This window comes from Mus caroli, chromosome 3 (assembly GCF_900094665.2).
Source record: "Mus caroli chromosome 3, CAROLI_EIJ_v1.1, whole genome shotgun sequence".
NCBI lineage: Eukaryota > Metazoa > Chordata > Mammalia > Rodentia > Muridae > Mus > Mus caroli.
The window spans coordinates 88,838,856-88,861,342 of record NC_034572.1 but is presented as its reverse complement, the minus strand read 5'-3'; the positions used below and the strand labels follow the sequence as shown (position 1 = coordinate 88,861,342).

Here is a 22,487-nt window from a genome sequence, read left to right as displayed (position 1 = left end):
TTTTTTTTTTTTTTTTTTTTTTTTTTTTTTTTTTTTTTTTTTTTTTTTTTGCTTGTTTGTCTGTATGAGAGTGTCAGATTCCCCTGAACCTGGGTCCTCTGGAACGGCATCTCCAGTCCCTATTACTTATTTTTATTGAGACAAAATCTCACTGTGCAACCGATCTTGAACTCATGGCAATCCTCCTGCATCAGCCTCACAAGTGCTGGGATTTTATGTACATGATTTCCCAAGTGAGAGCCTTACTCTAGTTCAGCAGTTCTCAACCTTTCTAATGCTGTGACCCCGTTAATACAGTTCCTCATGTGGTGACCCCCCAATCATAAAATTATTTTCATTGCTATTTCATAACTGTAAGTTTGTTACTGTTATGAATTGTAATGTAAATATCTGTGCTTTCTAATGGTCTCAGGTGACCCCTGTGAAAGGGTCATTCAACCCCCGGAGGGTTGAGAACTCAGAGTGGTTGAGAACCACTGCTCTCAACCTCTCTGGAGGCTCTGCCTTCACAAACTTAAAAATTCTGTTAAAAGCTTGTGTGGGCTGTGTCCTGGAGGAGGTGCATTGCTTTCTCAATCTCATGACCCCAAGTGTGAATCCTTCTCAAAAAAGGGGTTTTCCTTTCCCATCCCTTTCTCCAGTTGGGAAGGGATAGGGATGCTAAGAATGCCCTCAGTACCCATCCCTCCCCCAAACCCTTTCTCCCTTGGACTCTGGCCCTCCTGCCCCTCCTGCCTCCAGCTGCCTGTTTCCTGGCTTCCTAGAGCTACTATTTCTGAGAGGGACCTTGCCAAGTTTCCTTGGCCAGGGCCTCTCAGGGAGGTTGAACTGGGTGCTATTGTTTTTCTGTAGGGCACACCTGAGGCTCCTCCTCCAGCTTGGTGCAGGGCTCCTGTGAAAACTAGCAGGAGGAGCAGGGAAGCTACATTTGTTGATGCTAATTTGCTTGAAACAAAACCTCCCTCCCAAGTTCCCGGAGTCAGAGCACACCTGGAACACATTCCATTTGCTGACTCTAAGTGTGAGCAATGTGGACCGGGGAGTTGGCCTGGAGATGGCCGTGGCTCTATCCTGCAGCCTGCCTGTTCACGAGTCCTTGGACTGACTGGCTCACTTGAATCTGTATTGAAAGGGCTAGGGATGAAGCTCTGTTTGGTAGAGTGCTTGCCTAGCATACATGAAACCCTGAGCTCCAGCCTGCATAAAGCCAGGCCCAATGGCTACCTTTGTAAGACCAGTACTTAAGTGGAAATACAAGGATCAGAAGTCCAAGGTCATCTGTGTAAAGAGTTCGAGGCCAGCTTTGACCACATAAGACTTTGTTTTAAAAAAGAAAGAATGAAAATCCTATTTAAGTCCTCCCTCCTCTCCGCCTCCTTCCTTCCTTCCTTTCCTCTCTTGGTGCTAAGGATTGAATCCCAGATCTCACAAATGCCTTACCACTGAATCACAACCCAGCCCAAAGTCCTTTCTCTGATAGGTAGTACATTTTTATGGTACCAAGTTCAGAAGGGACCGAAAGCAGTACAGCAGAGATCCCGGAGAGTAGAAATTAACTAACATCACTGTCCAGCCTTCAGTACCCTTACCCTAGAGACATCACCGTGGCCAGCTGGAGTATCTTCCCCAGAAATGGGGTGCCACATTTTATGATCTCTTTATTTTAATAAACTCTTCAGTAGGAGGTTTCTTTTTTCAAGGGAGTAGGAGAATGAGATAGTCAGGTTTTGGGGTCCACCTTTACTCGGTGGACCCATGGCGATTTGTGTTGTATGTGAAGATCAGAAGATTGTCTTCAAAGTCTTTTTTTTTTTTTTAGATTTATTTATTATATGTAAGTACACTTACACTGTAGCTGTCTTCAGACACTCCATAAGAGAGCATCAGATCTCATTACGGATGGTTGTGAGCCACCATGTGGTTGCTGGGATTTGAACTCTGGACCTTCAGAAGAGCAGTCGGGTGTTCTTACCCTCTGAGCCATCTCACCAGCCCGTCTTCAAAGTCTTAATAAGCCACAATTCTCAGGATTGCATCAAATGAAATGAATTATTTGAGGGGTGTGGGCCTCAAAGTATGTTATATGTTTCATTTTGATTTTCTTCTTGCTATGTTTGGGGTCAAACTCAGGGCCTTGTACACACTAGGCAAGCTGTCTACTAATGAACTACCTTCTTAGCCTTTTCAAAGTATCAGCATCACCCAGGAGAAGTTGCTGAGGAATGAAAATTCTTAGGTCCTTCTCAGGACTAATAAATCAGAAACTGGGAGTAGAAATGAAGGGACTCCCATACCCTTCATTTCTCCTGCTCAGATAAGATATGAGAGCCAGTTTCTATAGAAGGAACTGACTAGGCAGCCGGCTTCCCTGATGCTGGGTTTCTTCTTCAGGCTCTTTAGCTAAAGCTTGTTTTCTTCATCTTCTAGGAACCCTCCTACATGTGAGGAAGGCACACATGATGGCTGATCCCCGGGGCCCCGTAGACCATGGAGTCCAAATTCGATTTATTACAGAGCCAGAGGGTGCTACTGAAATGGGCACCCTTCGTCGGAGTGGGCGGCGCCCTGCAAGGGATGCAAGAGCCAGTACCTATGGGGTCGCTGTGCGTGTGCAGGGCATCGCCGGGCAACCGTTTGTGGTTCTTAACAGTGGAGAGAAAGGGACTGACTCCTTTGGGGTCCAGATCAAAGGGGGCAACAACCGGGGGTCCCCAGGTGCGCTGAGCTCCGATTCAGAGCTCCCCGAAAACCCCTACTCTCAAGTCAAGGGACGCCCTGCCACTTCTCGGAGCAGCACATCTGATGAGGAGCCCAAGGACTACTTGAATGGAAAACTGCTCCGTTCCCAGTCGCAAGCCTCTCTGACCGGGCTTGCCCTTATGAGTCCTAGTAATAGGAGTACCAGCTTGCTGGAACTAGCCCCTAAAACGACTTCTTCGATTAACACCATTGACACAGCCCCCTTGTCTTCAGTGGACTCGCTTATCAGCAAGTTTGATAGTCAGAAGGGGGGCCAGGTCCGCGGTCGCACTGGGCGCCGCACAAGGACACTTCCCCACGAACAGCGCAAACGGAGCCAGAGTCTGGACAGCAGGCTCCCACGGGATACACGTGAGGAACGAGAGCACCAGTCAGCCAACCACTGGACCCGCGGCACAAAGTATGACAACCATGTGGACAGTTCAAAGAACCCATCGCAGAAGCAGAGCCTGCTCAGCAGCTTCAGCCGTTCCCGTCAGACTCAAGACTGGGTGCTTCAGAGTTTTGAGGAGACACGGGATCCCGCCATGGTGCAGGTCAGATGCCATCCCTCCCCATTTCTAACCTCCCAGGCTTTTCATCAGCCCACAGACTCCTTTGCTAACTCACAAAACTAGGAGAGAAGGTCTCTCTGCCTTTTGTTCTCCATTTTACCTACTAAATAGCCACATACACAACATACTATCAAGGGTAAGATTCTAAGGAAAGTGGACGTGAGCATGGAGAGTTAGCCATTCTTCAGTCATCAGCAACCGCCAGTCTGCTAGGTCTGGCACCTTTCATAATGCAGGCTTGGAGGATATGGAAAGGTCCTTGGAGGGGCTTGGTAAAGACTGTGTTTTCTCTGATTTTACTCAGGGTCGTGACCAAGTGGGGAGCATCTTTACTTTGAGACAGACTTATGTGAATTCTAGAGCTCTGTGCATGTATATACTCTAGCAATCTGTTGGCGTCACTGACAAATTACTTAGGACATAGCTCACAGCTGGCTATTGAGAAGAGTCTCATCTGCCGCAATATCGCCGAGATCTAGCCTGCTTTTGGACTTTTTTTTCCTGCGCTGTTCCTCAGGCCTGAAGCATTCCTCATTCTGACAGTTCTGCCACCTCTGATCCATTTGAACCACATATATACTTCTGGCCTAATCTTCCCTCTCTTTCTTTCCTCTCCCTTTCCTTTCTCCTTGTCTTCATTTTTCTCTCCTAGTTCAAATCAACTCCAGACCTTCTCAGAGACCAAAGAGAGACAGCGCCACCAGGCAGTGCGGACCATGTGAAGGCCACCATCTATGGCATCCTAAGGGAGGGGTGAGTAGGGTCCACCCGGTGGGAGCATACACTTTCCTCCTGTCCCTCTGGCTTCCTTGCTTTTCCCTTTCCTCTGCTCACGCTTGCTTCTCTCCTTCCGTCCTCCAGAAGCGCGGAGAGTGAGGCATCTGTGAGGAGGAAAGTTAGTTTGGTGCTGGAGCAAATGCAGCCTCTGGGGGTGAGTGGCCTTCTCGGGGTCCCAGCAAGGGTCAGGGCCTTGAGGCCTCCAGGAATGGGGATGCAGGCTCCCTTCCCACCCCTTGTTTCTCAATACCTCGGGCAGATGGTTTCTCCTGCTTCTACCAAGGCCCTGGCAGGACAGGCCGAGCTTACCCGAAAAATGGAGGAACTTCAGAAGAAGCTGGATGAGGAGGTGAAGGTGAGGCTGGTTACGGGAGGGATGAGGACGAAAGGGAAGATGCCATTAGCGTTTCCTGGGGATGGACGAGGCGGGCTGGCTGGCGCTTTTGCTTTTTTTTTTTTTTTTTTTTTTTTGAGACACGGTGTCTTACTGAGTGACTGACTATATCTGGCTGGGCTTAATTCAAAGCCCAGAGTGGATCTTCCTCACTCTGCTGGGATCAAAGGCACGTGCCACCATGCCTTGCTGGGCTGGGCTCTTCTATGTAGTAGGACAAGTACTGTCTGTATTATGTGAGACAAGAAGTCAGTCCTCATCCCAGCAAGGACTTTGAGTTTCTCTGGATCCAAGATGGGTGGAGCACATTGGAGATCTAACTACTTCCTTCTCATTTTCCCTAGGAGTCCCTATCTCGGGCTTGCTATTTACTGCTTATATAAAATAAAGCCTGAGAAACTTGCTTTCGTTCTCCGTCTGGTGGTGTATGTAGCTCAGTTGATAGAATGCTTGCCTTACATGTGTCAAGTTCTGGGTTCAATCCCTAGTACTGAATGCCACCAATCATGGTTGTCCTTGCCTGTAAGCCCAGCACTCAGGAAGTAGAGACAGGAAGATCAGGAATTCAAGGTCACCTCTAGGGATTTATCAGGCTTGAAGACAAACAGAGTTACATGAAACCATGTCTCAAAAAAATTACTTATATTCTATGTGTCTCAAATCTTTTTCTCGTCATAATTATGATGGCAACAATAACAGTAGATTAGTTGAGTGTAGTTTTTATGGCAGATACTGTCCTGGGTAATACATAATCTTGTCAGTGGTTGTGCAGAGTGCACTAGAACCTTCTCTGATGAGAAGTCTGAAGGTCGGAGGAGAGCGTGAGAGAATTGCTGTGACAGTAAGTGGCAGAGATGGAATGAAAAGATGCGGCCATTCTTCCCCTAAAACGTAGACCTTTTTATTTTTACTTTTGTTTTTGGAGTTGGCAAGGCTGGGTTTCAGAAGGACTGGCCCTGAACTCACTGTTGGCCAAGAATGACCTTGAACTTCTAATCCCCTTTCTGTACCTCCTAAATTTTGGATTACAGATGTCTATGACAATGCCCAGTTTATGCAGTGCTGGGGATGGAACCCAGGGCTTTGTCTACCCTAGGCAAGCACCCCACCCCAGCCCCACGCCCTTTATACATGCTTCTTCCCCTGCTCAGTGTTGCCCTGTACGCAGCTGGAGTTCAGCCTGTGCTGGTTTGCGTCCTCTAGTTAAGGAGAAAACAGTACAGGTTAATGGTTAAGTGGAATCAACGTAATGGGTTCAAACCTTGATTCTAGTAGTTGCTGGCTGTTTAACTAATCTTAGTTGAGTTCTTCGAGTATTCAAATCCTGTTTCCTTAACAGTAAGTAAAGATAATAATATATTCTTTATCTATTTGTTGCAAAACAGATTACTTCAAAATGTAACATCTTAAAGAGAATCACTTCTCAATGACTGATGCAGATAATCAGGGATAATCTCAGTGACTGATGCAGATAATCAGGGATAAGCTTAATTGTGTAATTTTGACTCCTGGTTGTTATTACTAGGACATTTAGGGGACTTAAGGAGGTTTGGTACATTGATTAATTGATTGACAAGATTTCAACTCTGTAGCCTAAACTGCCAAATTGGCCTGGAATTATTAGTGTGTCGTCCAGGCTAGCCTTGAATTCATAGTGATCTTCCTGCTTCTGCCTCCCAAGGCCAGGACTACAGGCATGTGCTATGCTACCATGCAGAGCTATACTAGATCTTTCTACAAGCTTTTCCTACTCTCCATGTCTCTTCCAGAAGCGGCAGAAGCTAGAACCATCCAGGGTTGGGCTGGAGAGGCAGCTGGAGGAGAAGGCTGAAGAGTGCCACCGACTGCAGGAGTTGCTGGAGAGGAGAAAGGGGGAGGTCCAGCAGAGCAGCAAGGAGTGAGTGCTCAGATGGGTCATGTGACATGCAGGTCACCTGGGTTAGCTTCAAGGCTTGGGCCTACAGGTGGGTCCTCCCTGGGCTGAAGGAGGCAGAGGGGGAGTCTTCAGAAGCGAAAGGAGCCAGGATTGGTTTTCTCTTTCCCTTTCTGTGGTAATGGTGATAGTGCGTGATCTGGAGATCGGTTACCTGAGTGTGCCAGTCTAAGGTTCTTAGTTTGTAAAATGGCCCTAAAAGTAATCAGCTACCTCACAGGATTATTGTGAGGATTTACCCAGTGATGCAGCAGGTGTCTTCTGTCTGTGAGTGATGTTGTTTATGTGACAGGCTCTGATGAGGGTTCCTGAGGTCCACCAGTGAACCGTACAGGTCCTCCACTCCAGAATCTTAACTCCCAGAGATAGGGAACAGCCAGTAAAGAAATGTAGTGTGTGAGTGACTGTAACACTTGAGAAAGTGGTGAGGACTGAGGTAGATGTAGGAGGGCCGGCTCACGTAAGGACAGCTCCAAGAACTTTATTTTTTTTAAAGATTTATTTATTATTATATCTAAGTACACTGTAGCTGTCTCCAGATGCACCAGAAGAGGGCTTCAGATCTCATTATGGACCGTTGTGATCCACCATGTGGTTGCTGGGATTTGAACTCAGTCAGGACCATTGGAAGAGCAGTCGGAGCTCCTAACCACTGAGCCATTTCTCCAGCCCCAGCTCCAAGTATTAATTGAAATAGTTGGGTATAAAAGTTCATTTAGGGCTGGCATAGCTGGTAAAGGTGCTTACCACAGAACCTAAGGACCCAAGTTCAGTCCCTGGGACACACAAGGGGGAGGGAGAGAACTGACCCCTGCAACTTGTCCTCTGACTGTCACACAGATTTCTCTCCCATACATATATTCATAGAAAACAAATAAAGAAAAAAAAAAGATTTGAATAGAGACATGGTATAGTTGGTGAAGTGCTGACGAGTTTGGCAAGGCCCTTCTCTCTCCAGCACTGCAAAGCAAATTATGAAAAGAATAGAGATTTAAAGGGAGTTTACATGAATCAACATGTGGTAGGTGTGTAACTGCCTGACACAGTATCCAGTGATGCTCTCTATTGTTAGACTTCAGAACATGAAGCTCCTGCTAGGCCAGGAAGAAGGACTACGGCATGGGCTGGAGGCCCAGGTGAAGGAGCTACAGCTTAAGCTCAAGCATAGCCAGAGTCCCGATTCTGGAAAGGAGAGTCTCCTAAAGGTAGGAAACAGGGTGTGGGGTGAATAGTCTCGGTTCCCTCAGCATCCCCAGGCCCGCTCGCCCACTGTTTGCCTGAAGTACAGAAAGCCGGTAGGTTCTCTCCAGTGCTTCTCCGTGTGCAGACTCAGAGGGAGTGTGAGGCGAGAGGCCAGAATGACAGTCTTCCTTTATCCTACGGGCAGCTTAGAGGGCAAGAAGCACCTAATACTAGACTAATACAAAGTATGAATGCATTTTCCTTTTGGAGGTGGGACTTGGCTAAGTTGTCCATTCTGGCTTGTAACCTGTGATCCTTCTGTCTTAGCCTTCTAATTATCAGGGTTAGATGCACATGCCACCCTGCCAAGCCTGCCATAATTTTATTTATTTATTTATTTATTTATTTATTTATTTATTTATTGCTAAATGGGTAAGTTACTTAACAGAATGAGTGAGTCCTAATATAACCTGTGATCCTTCTGTCTTAGCCTTCTAATTATCAGGATTAGATGCACATGCCACCCTGCCAAGCCTGCAATAATTTTATTTATTTATTTATTTATTTATTTATTTATTTATTTATTGCTAAATGGGTAAGTTACTTAACAGAATGAGTGGGTCCTAATATGACCATCTTGTTTCCACCTTCCTGATGTCCAGGACTTGTTAGACACCCGGGAACTTCTAGAAGAACTCGTAGAGGGCAAACAACGAGTAGAGGAGCAGCTGAGGCTGAGGGAACGGGAGCTGACAGCCCTGAAGGGGGCCCTGAAAGAGGAGGTGGCCTCCCACGACCAGGAGGTGGAACATGTCCGGCTGCAGTACCAGCGAGACACGGAGCAGCTTCGCCGGAGCATGCAAGATGCGACCCAGGCATGTGACAGGAACTGGAGCTGGAGGAGGAAGACACGGCCAGGGAATGGGGCTGCCTTATTAGTGTCCTTTTGAACTTTTCATGGTTCAAACTAGGAGCCTTCCCTAAAGGAGATATGTGAGATGCAGTGAGCAGCCTTGGTTAGGAAACCTACCAGGGCAGGGAGAGGCATTACAGGCCGTAAGTACCTTAAGGATGTGTGGCCAAACTCCATAGGGAGATAATGGAGGGAGGCTTGTTGCAGATGGCAGAGAGGTGAACTGCAGCTTCCGAGCATTGTACGTCTTCTGTCTTAAAAGTGAGCTTTGGGGCTGGAGAGACGGTTCAGCGGTTAAGAGCACTGACTGCTCTTCCAAAGGTCCTGAGTTCAATTCCCAGCCACCACATGGTGGCTCACAAACCATCTGTAATGGGATCTGATGCCCTCTTCTGGTGTGTCTGAAGAGAACAATAGTATACTCATATGCATAAAATAAATAAATAGATATTTTTTAGAACAGTGAGCTTTGCCCCCTGAGCCTCCTGGTGCTCATTTTTACCTTTCCTCAGGACCATGCTGCACTGGAGGCTGAGAGGCAGAAGATGTCTTCCCTCGTGCGGGAGCTGCAGAGAGAGCTAGAGGAGACCTCTGAGGAGACAGGGCATTGGCAGAGCATGTTCCAGAAGAACAAGGAAGAGCTGAGAGCCGCCAAGCAGGAGTAAGACCCTCCTGCCTTTTGCAGGGCTATTTAACCAACTCTTGTACCCTCTTGGACCCCACCCATGCCTTCTCTCTCACACTGACACTCGTGTTTCCTAAGCTGTGTGTTCTCCTTGAGTCAGTGTCTATGGCAGTGGCCTCCAGAGGGCTAGTTTCCATTGTCCTGTGAATCTCCCCTGTGTGAAGTCTGACCTTGATCTTCTATCCTTTGTTTAAAACCTTGCTGAACTCAGACTGCTGCAGCTTCGGATGGAGAAGGAGGAGATGGAAGAGGAACTTGGGGAGAAGATGGAGGTCTTACAGAGGGACTTAGAGCATGCCCGAGCCAGTACAAGAGATACTCACCAGGTTGAGGAACTCAAAAAGGTACTTGGTACTTGGGGTGTAGAGTGGCAGGTTGGGATGCTCTGCTGCCTCACTTGGGACCCCTCTGCCCACACTCGTGGGGCTGCCTCCATGAGCGTGACTTTCAAGCTTCATCCTAGCAGCTCAGGTTTGGGTTCACAGCTTTGCAGGACTGCTCTCCTTGTTGGTTATAGAGCTCTCTAATAAAAAAGGGCTGTCAACAGCCAGTTCATGGTACAGGCAAAAACTGCTGGCTACCTCCTATAAGACATCTTAGCTGAATATAGGTGGATTTGTAAAACTCCAGGGTCATTTTTGCAGGCTCAGAACCTTAATTTGGTCAGCACTGCAAAACCTGCTCTTTGAGGGGGAAATTCATTAACTATGTGATAAAAAACCAATTTTTTTTTAGAATGTCTGTTTATTAATTTACATTGAGAAATATAATCCCTGGACTGGGATGCTGGTATGCGCTTGGCTCGCTGACCTACTTGCGGAGACCAAGTTGTAATCCAAAGGCTATTTGGAAAGCACACAGCCTGGACGTGGTGCTCAAGGGATGTAGTGGATGATGTGCATCTCCCCAGTATCCCAAGTCACAGTTTTGCTGGCGGGTTGGTGGCACAACACTCCCAAGAGTCTCACTTCAACCTTTTTTTTTTTTCCCCTAAAAGTCAATCTTTTTTCATCATGCATGGATGATAGTTCATGCAAGAGTTATGAGGAAGTCATAAAAGTTAAAATAAACCCAGTTTCATACTCTTGGTGTTGTAGTTTATGAAGGATAGGGACACAGTTCATAGGTCGGGTGTGGTGGTTGCATGCCTTTAATTAGCATTTGGGAAGAAGAAGCAGCAGATCTCTGTGAGTTCAAGGTAAGCCTGGTCTACATAGTGAATTCCAGGATAGCCAGGGCTCTATAGAAAGACCATGTCTCAACCCCCCCTACCCCAGGAAAAAGAACCTCTCCACAAACAAAACAAAACAAAAAAACAAAAAAAAAACCCAAAACACCACCAAACCAAACCAAATCAAAAAAGAGCACAGCTAATTATTTTTGGATGACATATAATGTGTTGTTGTGAAGTTAAAAATACCTATTAATATATTAGCTGACATGACACAGCTTGACACAGTCCTCCAGGAAAGCTCATTTATCATTATGCCTCAGGTAGGAGGTATATTTTATCAAGTATTTAAACAACATATAGGTTAGGGACGCAGACGAACCCAGTCCGACACAGACGAGGGAGTGGCTCTGTTTCTTTGTCTTTGTAAGGGATTTTGTTAGTGTCTACATTATAGTCACTGCATATTCTGTGACCCTTTGGTCTTATTATTTCTAAATTTGAAAAGTGTTAATAACTAAATAGAATAGCTACTTATAGTTAAAATTATAACTAAAGAGAACCATAATTATATTTTAACTGCCCTTTAAAAAGAGGTTTAAGATGTATTACTGTTTACTGTGCTATAATTTTGTGTTTTGGTTTATTTATTTATTTATTTGGCAGCCAGTCTTATTTTATAAAATTTTATACTATAAAATTCCTCTTTATTTTTTAATTTTTTGGGACAAGGACTCACTAGAGAGACCAGGCTGGCTTTGAACTCACAGAGATCTGCCTGCCTCTGTTTCCTGAGTGCTGGGATTAGTGCACCACCATATTTGGCCTACAATTCCTCATTTGAAAGCAGACAGTTGGTAGATTTTAGACTCTTCATGGTATTGTGAAACCGTCACCATTCTCTAGTTACCACCATGTTGTAATGACCCCAGAAAGCGCCCATGCCCATTGGTGCTCCTTCCCTATGTGTCCCGAAAACTTTGTCTCTCCAGATTTGCATAAGCTGAATATTTCACATAATTGTAATTCTATAATAATGGCTTTTTATTTATGGATTTTTTTCATCTGGTATAGTCAAGATTCAACGGTGTGGTATCAAAAATCTTTATCTTTTTGTTTATGTATGTGTGTTTAAGTTTTTTGAGATAGGGTCTTATGTAGTCCAGGAGTGCCTGGAACTTGCTCTGTAGCTGAAGATGCCTTGACCACCTGATCCTCCTGCTTCTGCCTTCTGTGTGATGCATTATAGGCATGTCCCATCACACCTGGCTTCATCCAGTTTTACGGATGTATGATGTTCTATTCATTAAAATTTAAGGACATGTGGATTGCTTCTGGGTTTGACATACAGTGACTGATCTTGCTGTGACATTTGTAAACAAGTTTTTGTGAGAATTGCCACTTTTATTAGGCACATTACTTGAGCATAGTATTGCCTTGTCACGTGATTAGCCTGTGTTCAGCTTTTTTGATTATCCCCAATTGCTCTCTAAAGCAGCCTTATCATTTATATTTCTTTCCATCATGTGTGAAGTCTTATTTTCTCCACTTTCCAGAACTTCATTATAGCAGTCTCGCCACTGGGTTTTTCTTTTCTTTTTTCTTTTTTCCCCTTTCTAGGAGCTTCGACGCACCCAGGGGGAGCTTAAAGAGCTTCAGGCAGAGCAGCAGAATCAGGAGGTGACTGGGCGACACCGGAACCAGGTGTTAGAGAAGCAGCTGGCAGCGCTGAGGGAGGAGGCTGATCGAGGCCGAGAACTGGAGCAGGAGAACCTCCAGCTACAAAAGACCCTGCAGCAACTGCGGCAGGACTGTGAAGAGGCTTCCAAGGCAAGGGGAGTGGGCCCAGGGCGCAGGAGGTGGAGGCTGAGGGGTCAGGAGGGCTGAGAAGTCAGAGGCCCTGAAACTTAACCTATCCTGGGTATGTACTGAGGAGCTCGGGAGACTCCTGTGTGTGGGGAACAGCAGAACTTGGCAGGGTGGCTGCATCTGTGTAGGGGTAAGATTATCAGGAAGGTTCCTGGCTAGGGCTACCCCTCTATCCCTAGTTCCTGTGAGCTCTTAGTGGGTTCTTGGGTAACCCTTTTTCCTGGAGGTAAATGCTTCCCCATATGAGCCCCTCGGTCTGAGCCGATTCTCCCACCTGCCCGCAGGCTAAGGTGGCATCAGAGACAGAGGCCATGGTGCTGGGGCAGCGTCGGGCAACCGTGGAAACCACACTTCGGGAGACACAAGAGGAAAATGACGAATTCCGAAGGCGAATCCTGGGTCTGGAGCAGCAGTTGAAGGAGGCCCGAGGTCTGGCGGAAGGTGGGGAAGCGGTGGAGGCACGGCTTCGGGACAAAGTGCATCGGCTGGAGGTAACAATCTTGTCCACCTTGGGGTTTCCCCGCTCTCCTGCCCTCCTCCTTTCTCAGTCGTGTGCCCTCATTCACTGCAACCCTTCTGTACTCAGCTTAGAACGCCCCCATGTGTATGTGTCCATCAATTTTACTGCCAATGTGTACTGCCCTTTTCCCTCACCGTATGTATCTATTAAGCTTAGGTTTCTTTTCTGAACTGATTTGGTGTGAATGTTTCAAACTCTGCGCTGGTATTTTTGTCTCCCACCCTTTGCTTGTTCTGTGCTTTGATTTATGAGGCAGTTTGGATGTCCACTTTTTTTTTTTCTTTTTTTCTTTTTTGAGGCAAGATCTGACTATGTAATCCCTCCTGGCCTGGAACTCACTATGTAGACCAGGCTGGCCTTAAACTCACAGAGGTCGGCTTGTGTCAGCCTCATAAGTTCTAGGACTAGAGATGTGTGTGTCACCACACTCAACATTGCTTCAGCCTGAGTTTTCCCTTCTCTCAGCCCAACCTTCCTCCTCTCCCACCTCCCAGGTAGAGAAACAGCAGCTGGAAGAGGCTTTGAATGCTGCCCAGGAGGAGGAGGGGAACCTGGCAGCAGCCAAGCGGGCTCTGGAGGTCAGGCTAGATGAGGCCCAGCGGGGGCTGGCACGCCTTGGGCAGGAACAACAAGCTCTGAACCGGGCCCTAGAGGAAGAGGGGAAGCAGCGGGAGGCTCTCCGGAGGAGCAAGGCAGAGCTGGAGGAGCAGAAGCGTCTGCTGAACAGGACTGTAGACCGACTCAACAAAGAGGTGAATATGGGTAGTGTGGACCCTTAGGAAGGGGTGTGAGCCCTACAGAAGCTAACCCTGGAGGTGGGTCAGGATGTATGGCACTACTTTTTCTCAGATAGGAATGGACCAAATTTTTCTTTTTTAAAAAACTTTTAAACTTTACTATTACTGTTTTCTTGTTTGTTTGCTTTATGTTTTTTTTTTTTTTCCTTTCTGAGACAGGGATTCTCTGTGTAACCTTGACTGTCCTAGAAGTCATTATATAGACCACAGCCTGGCTTTGAATTTACAGAGATCCAACTCCCTCTGCCTCCCATGTGCTGAGATTAAGGAAGAGCGTGTGCCACCATGCTTGGTCCTTATGATATATCTGCCTATGTGGGGGCTTATATGTGTGCATATGAGTGAATACAGTACCCCAGGAGGTCAGAAGAGGAAAATCAAGCTCCCCGGAGCTAGAGTTACAGGCAGTTTTTGAGCTGCCCGATATGAGTGCTAGAAACTGAACTCAGGTCCTGGAAGAGCAGTATGTACTCTTTTTTCCAATCATTAATTTATTTATTCACTTCACTCCTGATGGCAGCCCTATCTCTCCTCCTAGTGCCCCTCTCACACAGCCCCTTTTGCCATCCCTTCTTCTGAGAAGAGGGAAGAGGGGGAGGTCTCCCCCCTGGATACCAACCCACCCTGGCACCTCAAATCACTGCAGGACTAGACACATCGTCTCCCACTGGAACTAGACAAGGCAGTCTAGTAAGGATCCACAGGCAGGGGAAAAAGTCAGGGTGAGCCCTGCCTCCAGTTGTTGGGGGACCCACATAAAGACCAAGTTGCACATCTGCTGCATATGTTTGTGGTGGGGAGAAGCCTATGTATGCTCTTTGGTTGGTCAGTCTCTGGGTGTACCCAAGGGTCCAAGTTAATTGATTCTGTTTGTCTTCATGTGGAGTCCCTGTCTCCTCTGAGAGGACAGTTATGCTAGGCTTCTGTCTGTAAGCAAGACACACTATCATTAATAGTGTCAGGGATTGGTGCTTGCCCATGGTATGGGTCTCAAGGTGGGCCCCTCATTGATTGGTCATTCCCTCAGTTTCTGCTCCATCTTTGTCCTTGGATTTCTTATAGGCAGAACATATTTTGGGTGGAAGGTTTTGTGGGAGGTTGATGTTCTTATCCCTCCACTGGGAGTGCTGCCTGGCTATAGGATGTGGCTACTTCAGGCTCTGTATCCCCTTGTGCTAGGAGTCTCAGCTAAAGTCACTTGAATAGACTCCTCAGAGACTCCCCATCCCAGGTTTCTGGCATTAGTAAAGATTTAAATTGCAGGGAGAGCAAAAGAGACATAGTAACTGAGGGTTTGTGGTAGTTTAGTCAGCAGATTTTCTATCTTAGAAGTATATCTTATAACTTGAGTTTGCAGAAATGTGGTCATTGAAGATTTACTTAGTGTCAGCCACTTTATAGGTATTTTAAATCATTAACATAATTCAGTATCAACTCAGCAATGTAGGTGATGTTCTTATCTCATTTTATAGACAGGAAAATGAGATCAGAGATGATAAGTAAGGGCTAAAACTACAACATCCAGATATTTGAATATAGAACGATTGGCCATTCCAGGGATCTAGACCAGGCAAGCTAGAGAGAGCTGCTTGGCAGAGCAGAAGCTCTTGGAAGCTGGGTCTAGAGAAGGGACAGAGCATTGGTTACAGAGGTGCAGTGCTGACAGAAACCTTTTCCTCTGCTTTTTAGCTGGAGCAGATTGGGGATGACTCCAAGCTAGCCCTGCAGCAGCTCCAGGCTCAGATGGAAGATTACAAGGAAAAGGCCCGGAAGGAAGTAGCCGATGCCCAGCGTCAGGCCAAGGATTGGGCCAGTGAGGCTGAAAAGAATTCAGGGGGGCTGAGCCGGCTTCAGGATGAGGTAGGAATGTAGACAACAGGAGCCTGTCCAGGGCTTTGAAAGTCTTTGCCTTCTCACTGAACCTATGGCTGGAGTGCTGGGCCCTAGGCTCCTGTGGAACCACAGACGAGGGCATCCCTCTCTAGAGCAGCATCCCTCTCTAGAGCAGCATCCCTCTCTAGAGCAGCATCCCCATCTAGAGCAGCATCCATCTCTAGAGCAGCATCCCCATCTAGAGCAGCATCCCTCTCTTGAGCAGCATCCCTCTCTAGAGCAGCATCCATTTCTAGAGCAGTGGCTTTCAGCCTCTGCTGCACATTAGAGTCACCCAGGATGATTTTTAAAAATATTTTTTGCTTTTTTTTCCCTGCTCTTTTGAGACAGGATTTCTCTGTAACTCTGACTGTCCTGGAAATCAGAGATTGTGTGCCTGTCTCCCGAGTGCTGGGATTAAAGGCATGCACTGCCACTGCTAGGCTGAGATTTTGAAAAATCTTAATTCTAAACATCATCTCATATTACTTAGATCATAACTTGGGACCTAGAATCAGTAGATATTTTTTTGTTTGTTTGTTTTGAGGTAGGGTCTTAACTATGGCTGGCTTTGAACTCACAGAGATCTCTTTGATCTCTACCTGCTGGGAGTTAAGGCCTGAAAGGATTGATACTTTTAAAAACTCTCTAAATAGGCACAGTTATGCCTGCCCCCCAGTAAATCCCTCACATGATTCCCAATTGTGCAGAAAGTTTTAAGACAATAAAGAAAATGAACTAATAGTGACTCTTCCATCAATACTCTGTCATTAAGCTGTGGTCCCAGCCTGGTTCTAAAGAGTGTCAGTAGTGAAGTATTTCTCCCCTTGGGCAGAGCACACCCATCCCCCATATTTCAATTAGGCTGAGCTGTTGTGTGTTATCTTTGGGTCCAGCTGCAAAGGCTGCGGCAAGCCCTGCAGACATCCCAGGCTGAGCGGGACACAGCCAGGCTGGACAAAGAGCTGCTGGCCCAGCGACTGCAGGGGCTAGAGCAAGAGGCTGAGAACAAGAAACGCTCCCAGGATGACAAGGCTCGACAGCTGAAGAGCCTAGAGGTAAAGCTGCCGGACAGGCTAGGTAGGACAAAGGGCTCTGGCACAGTGAGACTTAAGTGGGGAAAGGAGCCAATTTATTCCAAGCCTTTCTCTGTACTAGAGAACAAAATTTGAGAAACCACAACTGATGGTTTTACTAGGTTACAGTGTTTTAGCAATTATGAACTAATTAAATGCAGATACTAAGAAATTTATAGATGTGCTGAAAATTTTTGATTTTTGTCCTCTGTTGCATTTGGACAGTGATAGCACTGACCTTCTAGACCTGAGTTCTGCATGTTGTCTAGAAGTGAGGAGTGGCTTTCCTCCCTTAGAGTGAATGGTAGTCTTCAATTTGCAGTACTTGGAAGTGAGAATAATAGCAACAAGGGTATATTGCACTGTGGGTGTGGCATGTAAGACTCATCTCGTCCTCTGTGTCACCCTGTGTGGTAGATAGTCTCGTCTCCATTTTACAGATAAGGAAAACTGAGTCACAGAGATAAGTAACTTTCCAGTGAAGTGGGTTTAGTACTAGAAAGCAGTAGGTCTGATTTTCAGGCCTAGGTGATTGGCTAAAATCTATGCTCTTAGCTTCTACCTGGTACTCTGTGGCTTGAATTTGCTCCACACTTTGGAAATGCCGCCTGAGCCCTTCCATCTTGGCTTCTGCTGGGAGACTTAAATTTCACTTTGAGGTTTTCCATTAGGGAGATAGTTCTCCAAGAAGAAATAGCTTCTAGGGTTTGCCTTCCTGGTCGGCAGAGGGCGCTAGCTCCATGGCAGCATTGAGCAAGCTCAAGCATGGACTAGAAGGGTTCTGCAATAGAACCAGCGAGAAAAGTCTGTGGGGCTGAAATTTTGATGAGGCTTTGATCTGGGTTTGCCATTCTAGGGTGCAGAATTGGAGACAGAATTGACCTTTTGTTCTCCCGCCACAGGAGAAAGTCTCACGGCTGGAAGCAGAGTTAGATGAAGAAAAGAACACTGTGGAACTGTTAACAGATCGGGTGAACCGTGGCCGGGATCAGGTGACTCCTCCTGACTCCTCACTGTGCCTTCTCACTGTAACACCCAGCTCTGTCAAAGACAACTTAGCTCTCCTGTAATCCATAACCTGGACAGTTCTGGCAAGGCAGAGTCTGCTTCAGGCTCTCGTCTGCTTTGGAAAAGGTAGACTGTTTCCTTAGGAGGAAGGAAGCCAAGAACTGGAGTCTGGGGAAAGGGTCCCGGTGGCCTCAGCTGCTCTAACCCTAGTGAGGACTTTGAATTCAGGAGTGCTGGCTGTGGAGTTTCCAGAGCCATCTTTTACATGGTCCCTCCCATTTGAATAGCTCTAATCTCTTCTTTTAACTTGACACCCAATCACTTTTTATGTTTTGTTGTTGTTGTTTTTGAGACTTGGTCTCTCTATAGGTCTGGTTGACCCTGGAACATGCTATGCAGAGCAGGCTGGCCTTAAACTCATAGAGATCTGATTGCTTTTGCCTCCAAGTACTGGGTTTAAGGGGTGCACCACCATTGCAAACTTCCAAACATTCTAAACTTTAATTTATAGTAGTTCATCCCTTGTCTCTCTTCCCATATCCCTATCCCTATCATAATGCAAAATGCATTCAGTCCAATTTCCAAAGCCCCTATTCAGAAGTCCAGAGTTTAAAATCTCTTCTGAGACTCAAAGCAGTCTTTTAATTGTAACATCGATGCCCACGTCTGGAATCCAAGGCTCATGGTGACATCATCTGGCTCTAATAGTCTCAGGCAGTCTTTCCCCTCCAGATCTGCGACCTGCAGCACACATACTTCTCTCATCAGCTCCTCTGGCTACCTCCATCTTTCTACTGAAAATGTCCTGCATGTTCCCAGTACTTTAGACATTTTCGGGTCTTCAGTGCAACTTAAGCTTCACTTTCACAGATTATGCGGTAGCCTTTCAGGGCCTCTTGCAGGAAATCTAACTGATTTACAGGGATACAGTCCATCATCGTGAGGCAGCTTCATGGCAGTGGGAATGGCTTTCTCAAATCTAGTTAGGCCAGGGAACACTGAGAGAGGAATGCTGGATTCTAGGTTGAGAGTTCTTAGTCACCTGAGAATTTGGGGGACTCGGGGTTCAGAGTGTCCCCCAGGAATCCTCTTCTGCCGATTCACTTTGCTGGTTTAGCCTTTGTCTTTCCCAAGTTTGATTCCCTTCGCCCATCCCTAACAGGTGGATCAACTGAGGACAGAGCTCATGCAGGAGAGATCTGCTCGACAGGACTTGGAGTGTGATAAAATCTCCTTGGAGAGACAGGTGAAAAGGAGTCTTGGGAATAGAGTCAGGGGACCAGTCAGAGGACCAACTGGAACGTTAACCATGGGATCTTCCTGACTCTCACAGAACAAGGATTTGAAGACCCGGTTGGCCAGTTCAGAGGGCTTCCAGAAACCCAGCGCTAGCCTCTCCCAGCTTGAGTCCCAGAATCAGCTGCTGCAAGAGCGGCTGCAAGCTGAAGAGAGGTGACATGAACCTGTCACCCAGACCTCTCACCTTCCCTTTCATTCTCTGGGCTTTTTTTCTCTGGGTCTTCCTCTGTCCTCCATCTCACATCTGGCCAACCTGGCCTCATCTTCAGGGAGTCCCTCTTGGTCCTGATAGAGAGTAGAGCTGTGGAAATTCTGGGGTGTGAATGGCTTCTGTCTTCCTGGATCTTCCCCATCTAGTGGTGAAGCTCAGGACAGAGATGTCCTTGGAAGTAAAGACTTCCTTAGCAATAGCAACAGCCATAGAGCGCCCATCCCTTCCTTCTTCCTCTTAGAGAGAAGACAGTTCTGCAGTCCACCAATCGCAAACTAGAAAGGAGGGTTAAGGAGCTCTCCATCCAGATTGATGATGAACGGCAGCATGTCAACGACCAGAAGGACCAGGTGACTACATGACACCCAGGGTTCTCTTAGGCCAGATGAGGCCACCATCCCCCATGAGTCTTCCACACTTACATTTTGCTTTTGGAAGGACAAAGATTAGCTCAAGAGTAGTCATGTCCTCTATTGAGTGTGCTGGTTTCTCTAAGTGTTCTATGTTCATTACTTCATTGAATAGCCTTTGTGTTGTCCTTGTGTGGGGTGCATATGTGTGTGAACATGAACAAATGTGCACATATGTTCAGAGGCTGGAGAACAACCTTGGGTGTTATCCCTCAGCATATTCCAGCCTTTTTTTTTTTTTTTTTTTTGAGGTAAAGTCTCAAAAAAAAATTTTGGAATTTGCCAAATAGGTTAAGGTTGTCTGGCTGGCTAGTGTACCCTAGTGAGATTGAATTTAGATTCTATGCTTGCATGGCAAACATTTTATTGTCTGCACTATCTCCTCAGCTCCTTAACCCTTCTCAGAAATTTCCCTGAGACTGGAGAATTTACACAAGGTCACAGTGTGAGTTGGGGAGGTGGAAGAGTGTATGGATTGTCTGAGAGTCATTGCAGGGGAGGTCCCAACCCTTGGTAGTTGATGCTTTTCTAATGTGCGGACATGGTACCCTGCTTAGCTAACCCTGAGGGTGAAGGCTTTGAAGCGGCAGATGGATGAAGCAGAAGAGGAAATTGAGCGGCTGGACAGCCTGAGGAAGAAGGCACAGCGGGAACTGGAGGAACAGCATGAGGTCAATGAACAACTCCAAGCCCGGATCAAATCCTTGGAAAAGGACGCCTGGTATGATATGGCAGCCCTTCTGTACCCCCTTTCTGCACCACGCTCTTGGGGAGTAGGGAATGGTCCCTCCCAAGCTGGGGAAATATGTAGTCCCTTATCCTGCCTAGAAGTCAGTATGGTTAGTTCTTAGTATCTTAGCCTCTGTCCTTCACTTTATCTTCCTAGGTCCCTGACTAGCAGGAGACCATGTGAGTAGTATTAGGTCTTAGAAGAATGACTTCTTTAGTGCGAAAGTGTGATTGTCTCAGTCTGTTCCTTTTCTCTTTGACTCAGGCGGAAAGCTTCCCGCTCAGCTGCTGAGTCAGCCCTCAAACAAGAGGGGCTGAGCTCTGATGAGGAGTTTGACAGCGTCTATGACCCCTCATCCATTGCATCACTGCTTACTGAGAGCAACCTGCAGACTAGCTCATGTTAGCTCATGCTCTGCTCAGGACCACAAACGTGCTTGTGGTCAAGACTCTCCCAGCCAGCCCTGCTCTGCTCTGCTCTGCTCTGTCTTGCCTGCTTCGGAGTCTTTTTTTTTTTTTTTTTTTCTTCCTACAAGTGATCCAATTCAGACTTAAGACTGGTACGGGTCAGAGTGATGGTGATAAACATTAGCAATGAGCTGATGGGTGCACTTGTCCTTTTCACTGGAGGAGTGGGTGTTTAGTCCTGCTGAGTCAGTCCTTCCTATAGGACCTCTCCAGCATCCCTTACAGTGGGACTAATTAATGGTCAGAATATACACTGACTGGGACTGTGAAGGACAGGAAGGGATGGATATTGCCATGTATGTAAAGCTTTATTTCTTTGATATTTAACCATATGGCTCAGGGAAATACCCAATGTTGTTCTGCTCCCTGGATCCCCACAACCGTTTCCCCTCCCACTCTGGAGCAGGGAGGGAGCATTATGGGTAATGGACATGCAGGCATGGCGCTACCCACTTCTCAGATTCTTCTTTTTGCACAGTCATAGGTCCTAGCATCTCTTCAGTTGCAATATTTTTGTTTTCCCCCAGTCACTGGGACCAGGAGATCGTTTGTCTTTCTTTTCCATCCCTGCCTTGCTGCTTTACTCTCAGTGCCTTACAGTGTGAGATGGATGAGGATGCTGTTCTTGCCTTTTATAAACCTGCACATTCATACCTCTCCAAAGACCAGCCTTTCCTCATTGGGGGCCCTCAGCCTGTCCTCCTACCGCAGTGACTGAGCAGCTACAGGCTGCTCTGCCAACCAGCCCCTGGGAGAAGGGCTTTGATAGGCCTGGTAAGGTGGTGGGGACTGGTTCTGCTCAGGGTTTCCATCTTCCTTGCTCTCTGTGACTGAGGATGCTGCCATAAGGTGGTTGTACCTGGGAACCATGGCAACTGTTGATACATGTTCTAAAGTCCAAACATCTAGTCCCTGTGGCCTCCTTATGGCTTCTCGGATGTGCCCAGCTTCTGTGGGAACCAACAGATCCTTGCTTTTCTCAGGAAATGGGCCCTGATTCAGAGCTTTGCCTGGGGTTGGAAGCTGACTCTCAGTAGAGATGGGAAGGGGTCATGGAGAATGTATTCCTCCTTTGAGTTTTGGGGTGTGCCAAGCTCTGGTGGGTGAAGGTAATGGGGATGGTTTGCCTCTTATGTCCAAAGTAAGTTCTGGTCTCATCAATGACATGTAATTTCATGATTTAAAAGAAGATATTCTGCAAATCAGATATTTTCTCCCAAACCAGCTTTGGTTTAATTTTAAATTAAATATTAAAACTGGCATATCTATATGAAATTCTTGTCTTCATTTTTTCTGGTTAATTTGAAGGCCTACTCCAAAAAGTTTTTTTTTCTTATCTTTTTTTTTTTATGTGTGTGTGTGTGTGTGTGTGTATACACATGTGAATACTACATTTGTAGAGGTCAGAAAACAACTTTTGAGAGAGAACAACTTTTCTCATTTTCTACAGTGTGAGTCCTGGGATTGAACTCAAGTTGTCAGGAGGCTTGGCCACAGGCACCTTTCCCTGCCAAGTAGATCCAATTCCTAGAGTCCTTTAAACTGTACATTAAAATGAGGCTTTAGCTCATTTTTTAGAGGTCTCTTGTGGCTGATCAGGGATCTAGGAAACAGACTACTTGTACTAGAACCATCCTGTCCTAAGAAGCTCTGGGAATAGCACAGAGCTCTGTATTTGTTACTTGTCTGCTGCTGTAATATAAAACAACAGCCAAGACAGCTTAAATAGAGAGGTGTGGATTTGAGCCTACAGTTCCAGAGGGGTAAGAGGCCATCACCATCATGGTGGAAGGCAGGTAGAAAGGCGATAGCTCAGATCTCAAACCACAAGCAGGAAGCAGAGAGCAAAGTAGGAATGG

The 22,487-nt window shown here is 46.6% G+C and overlaps 1 protein-coding gene across 3 annotated transcripts in view; it reads left to right on the top strand.

Annotated features, from left to right (window-relative positions):
* Cgn (cingulin) overlaps window positions 1-21,896 on the top strand; it is a 26,130-nt gene extending 4,234 nt beyond the window's left edge. For 2 of the 3 annotated variants that reach the window (XM_021158058.1, XM_029475364.1), the window contains exons 2-21: window positions 2,428-3,296; window positions 3,967-4,067; window positions 4,176-4,245; window positions 4,351-4,446; window positions 6,255-6,382; window positions 7,491-7,623; window positions 8,263-8,475; window positions 9,026-9,174; window positions 9,410-9,542; window positions 11,990-12,199; window positions 12,523-12,729; window positions 13,253-13,510; window positions 15,245-15,415; window positions 16,324-16,485; window positions 17,406-17,495; window positions 18,674-18,757; window positions 18,845-18,963; window positions 19,263-19,371; window positions 19,989-20,152; window positions 20,426-21,896. In XM_021158058.1, the coding sequence (XP_021013717.1) occupies window positions 2,457-3,296; window positions 3,967-4,067; window positions 4,176-4,245; window positions 4,351-4,446; window positions 6,255-6,382; window positions 7,491-7,623; window positions 8,263-8,475; window positions 9,026-9,174; window positions 9,410-9,542; window positions 11,990-12,199; window positions 12,523-12,729; window positions 13,253-13,510; window positions 15,245-15,415; window positions 16,324-16,485; window positions 17,406-17,495; window positions 18,674-18,757; window positions 18,845-18,963; window positions 19,263-19,371; window positions 19,989-20,152; window positions 20,426-20,567 (3,579 nt within the window). In that variant the 5' untranslated portion in view covers window positions 2,428-2,456 and the 3' untranslated portion in view covers window positions 20,568-21,896. The remainder of the gene's footprint in view (window positions 1-2,427; window positions 3,297-3,966; window positions 4,068-4,175; window positions 4,246-4,350; window positions 4,447-6,254; window positions 6,383-7,490; window positions 7,624-8,262; window positions 8,476-9,025; window positions 9,175-9,409; window positions 9,543-11,989; window positions 12,200-12,522; window positions 12,730-13,252; window positions 13,511-15,244; window positions 15,416-16,323; window positions 16,486-17,405; window positions 17,496-18,673; window positions 18,758-18,844; window positions 18,964-19,262; window positions 19,372-19,988; window positions 20,153-20,425) is intronic. The other variant, XM_021158059.2, reaches the window with a different exon arrangement.
* Window positions 21,897-22,487: the final 591 nt, after the last annotated feature.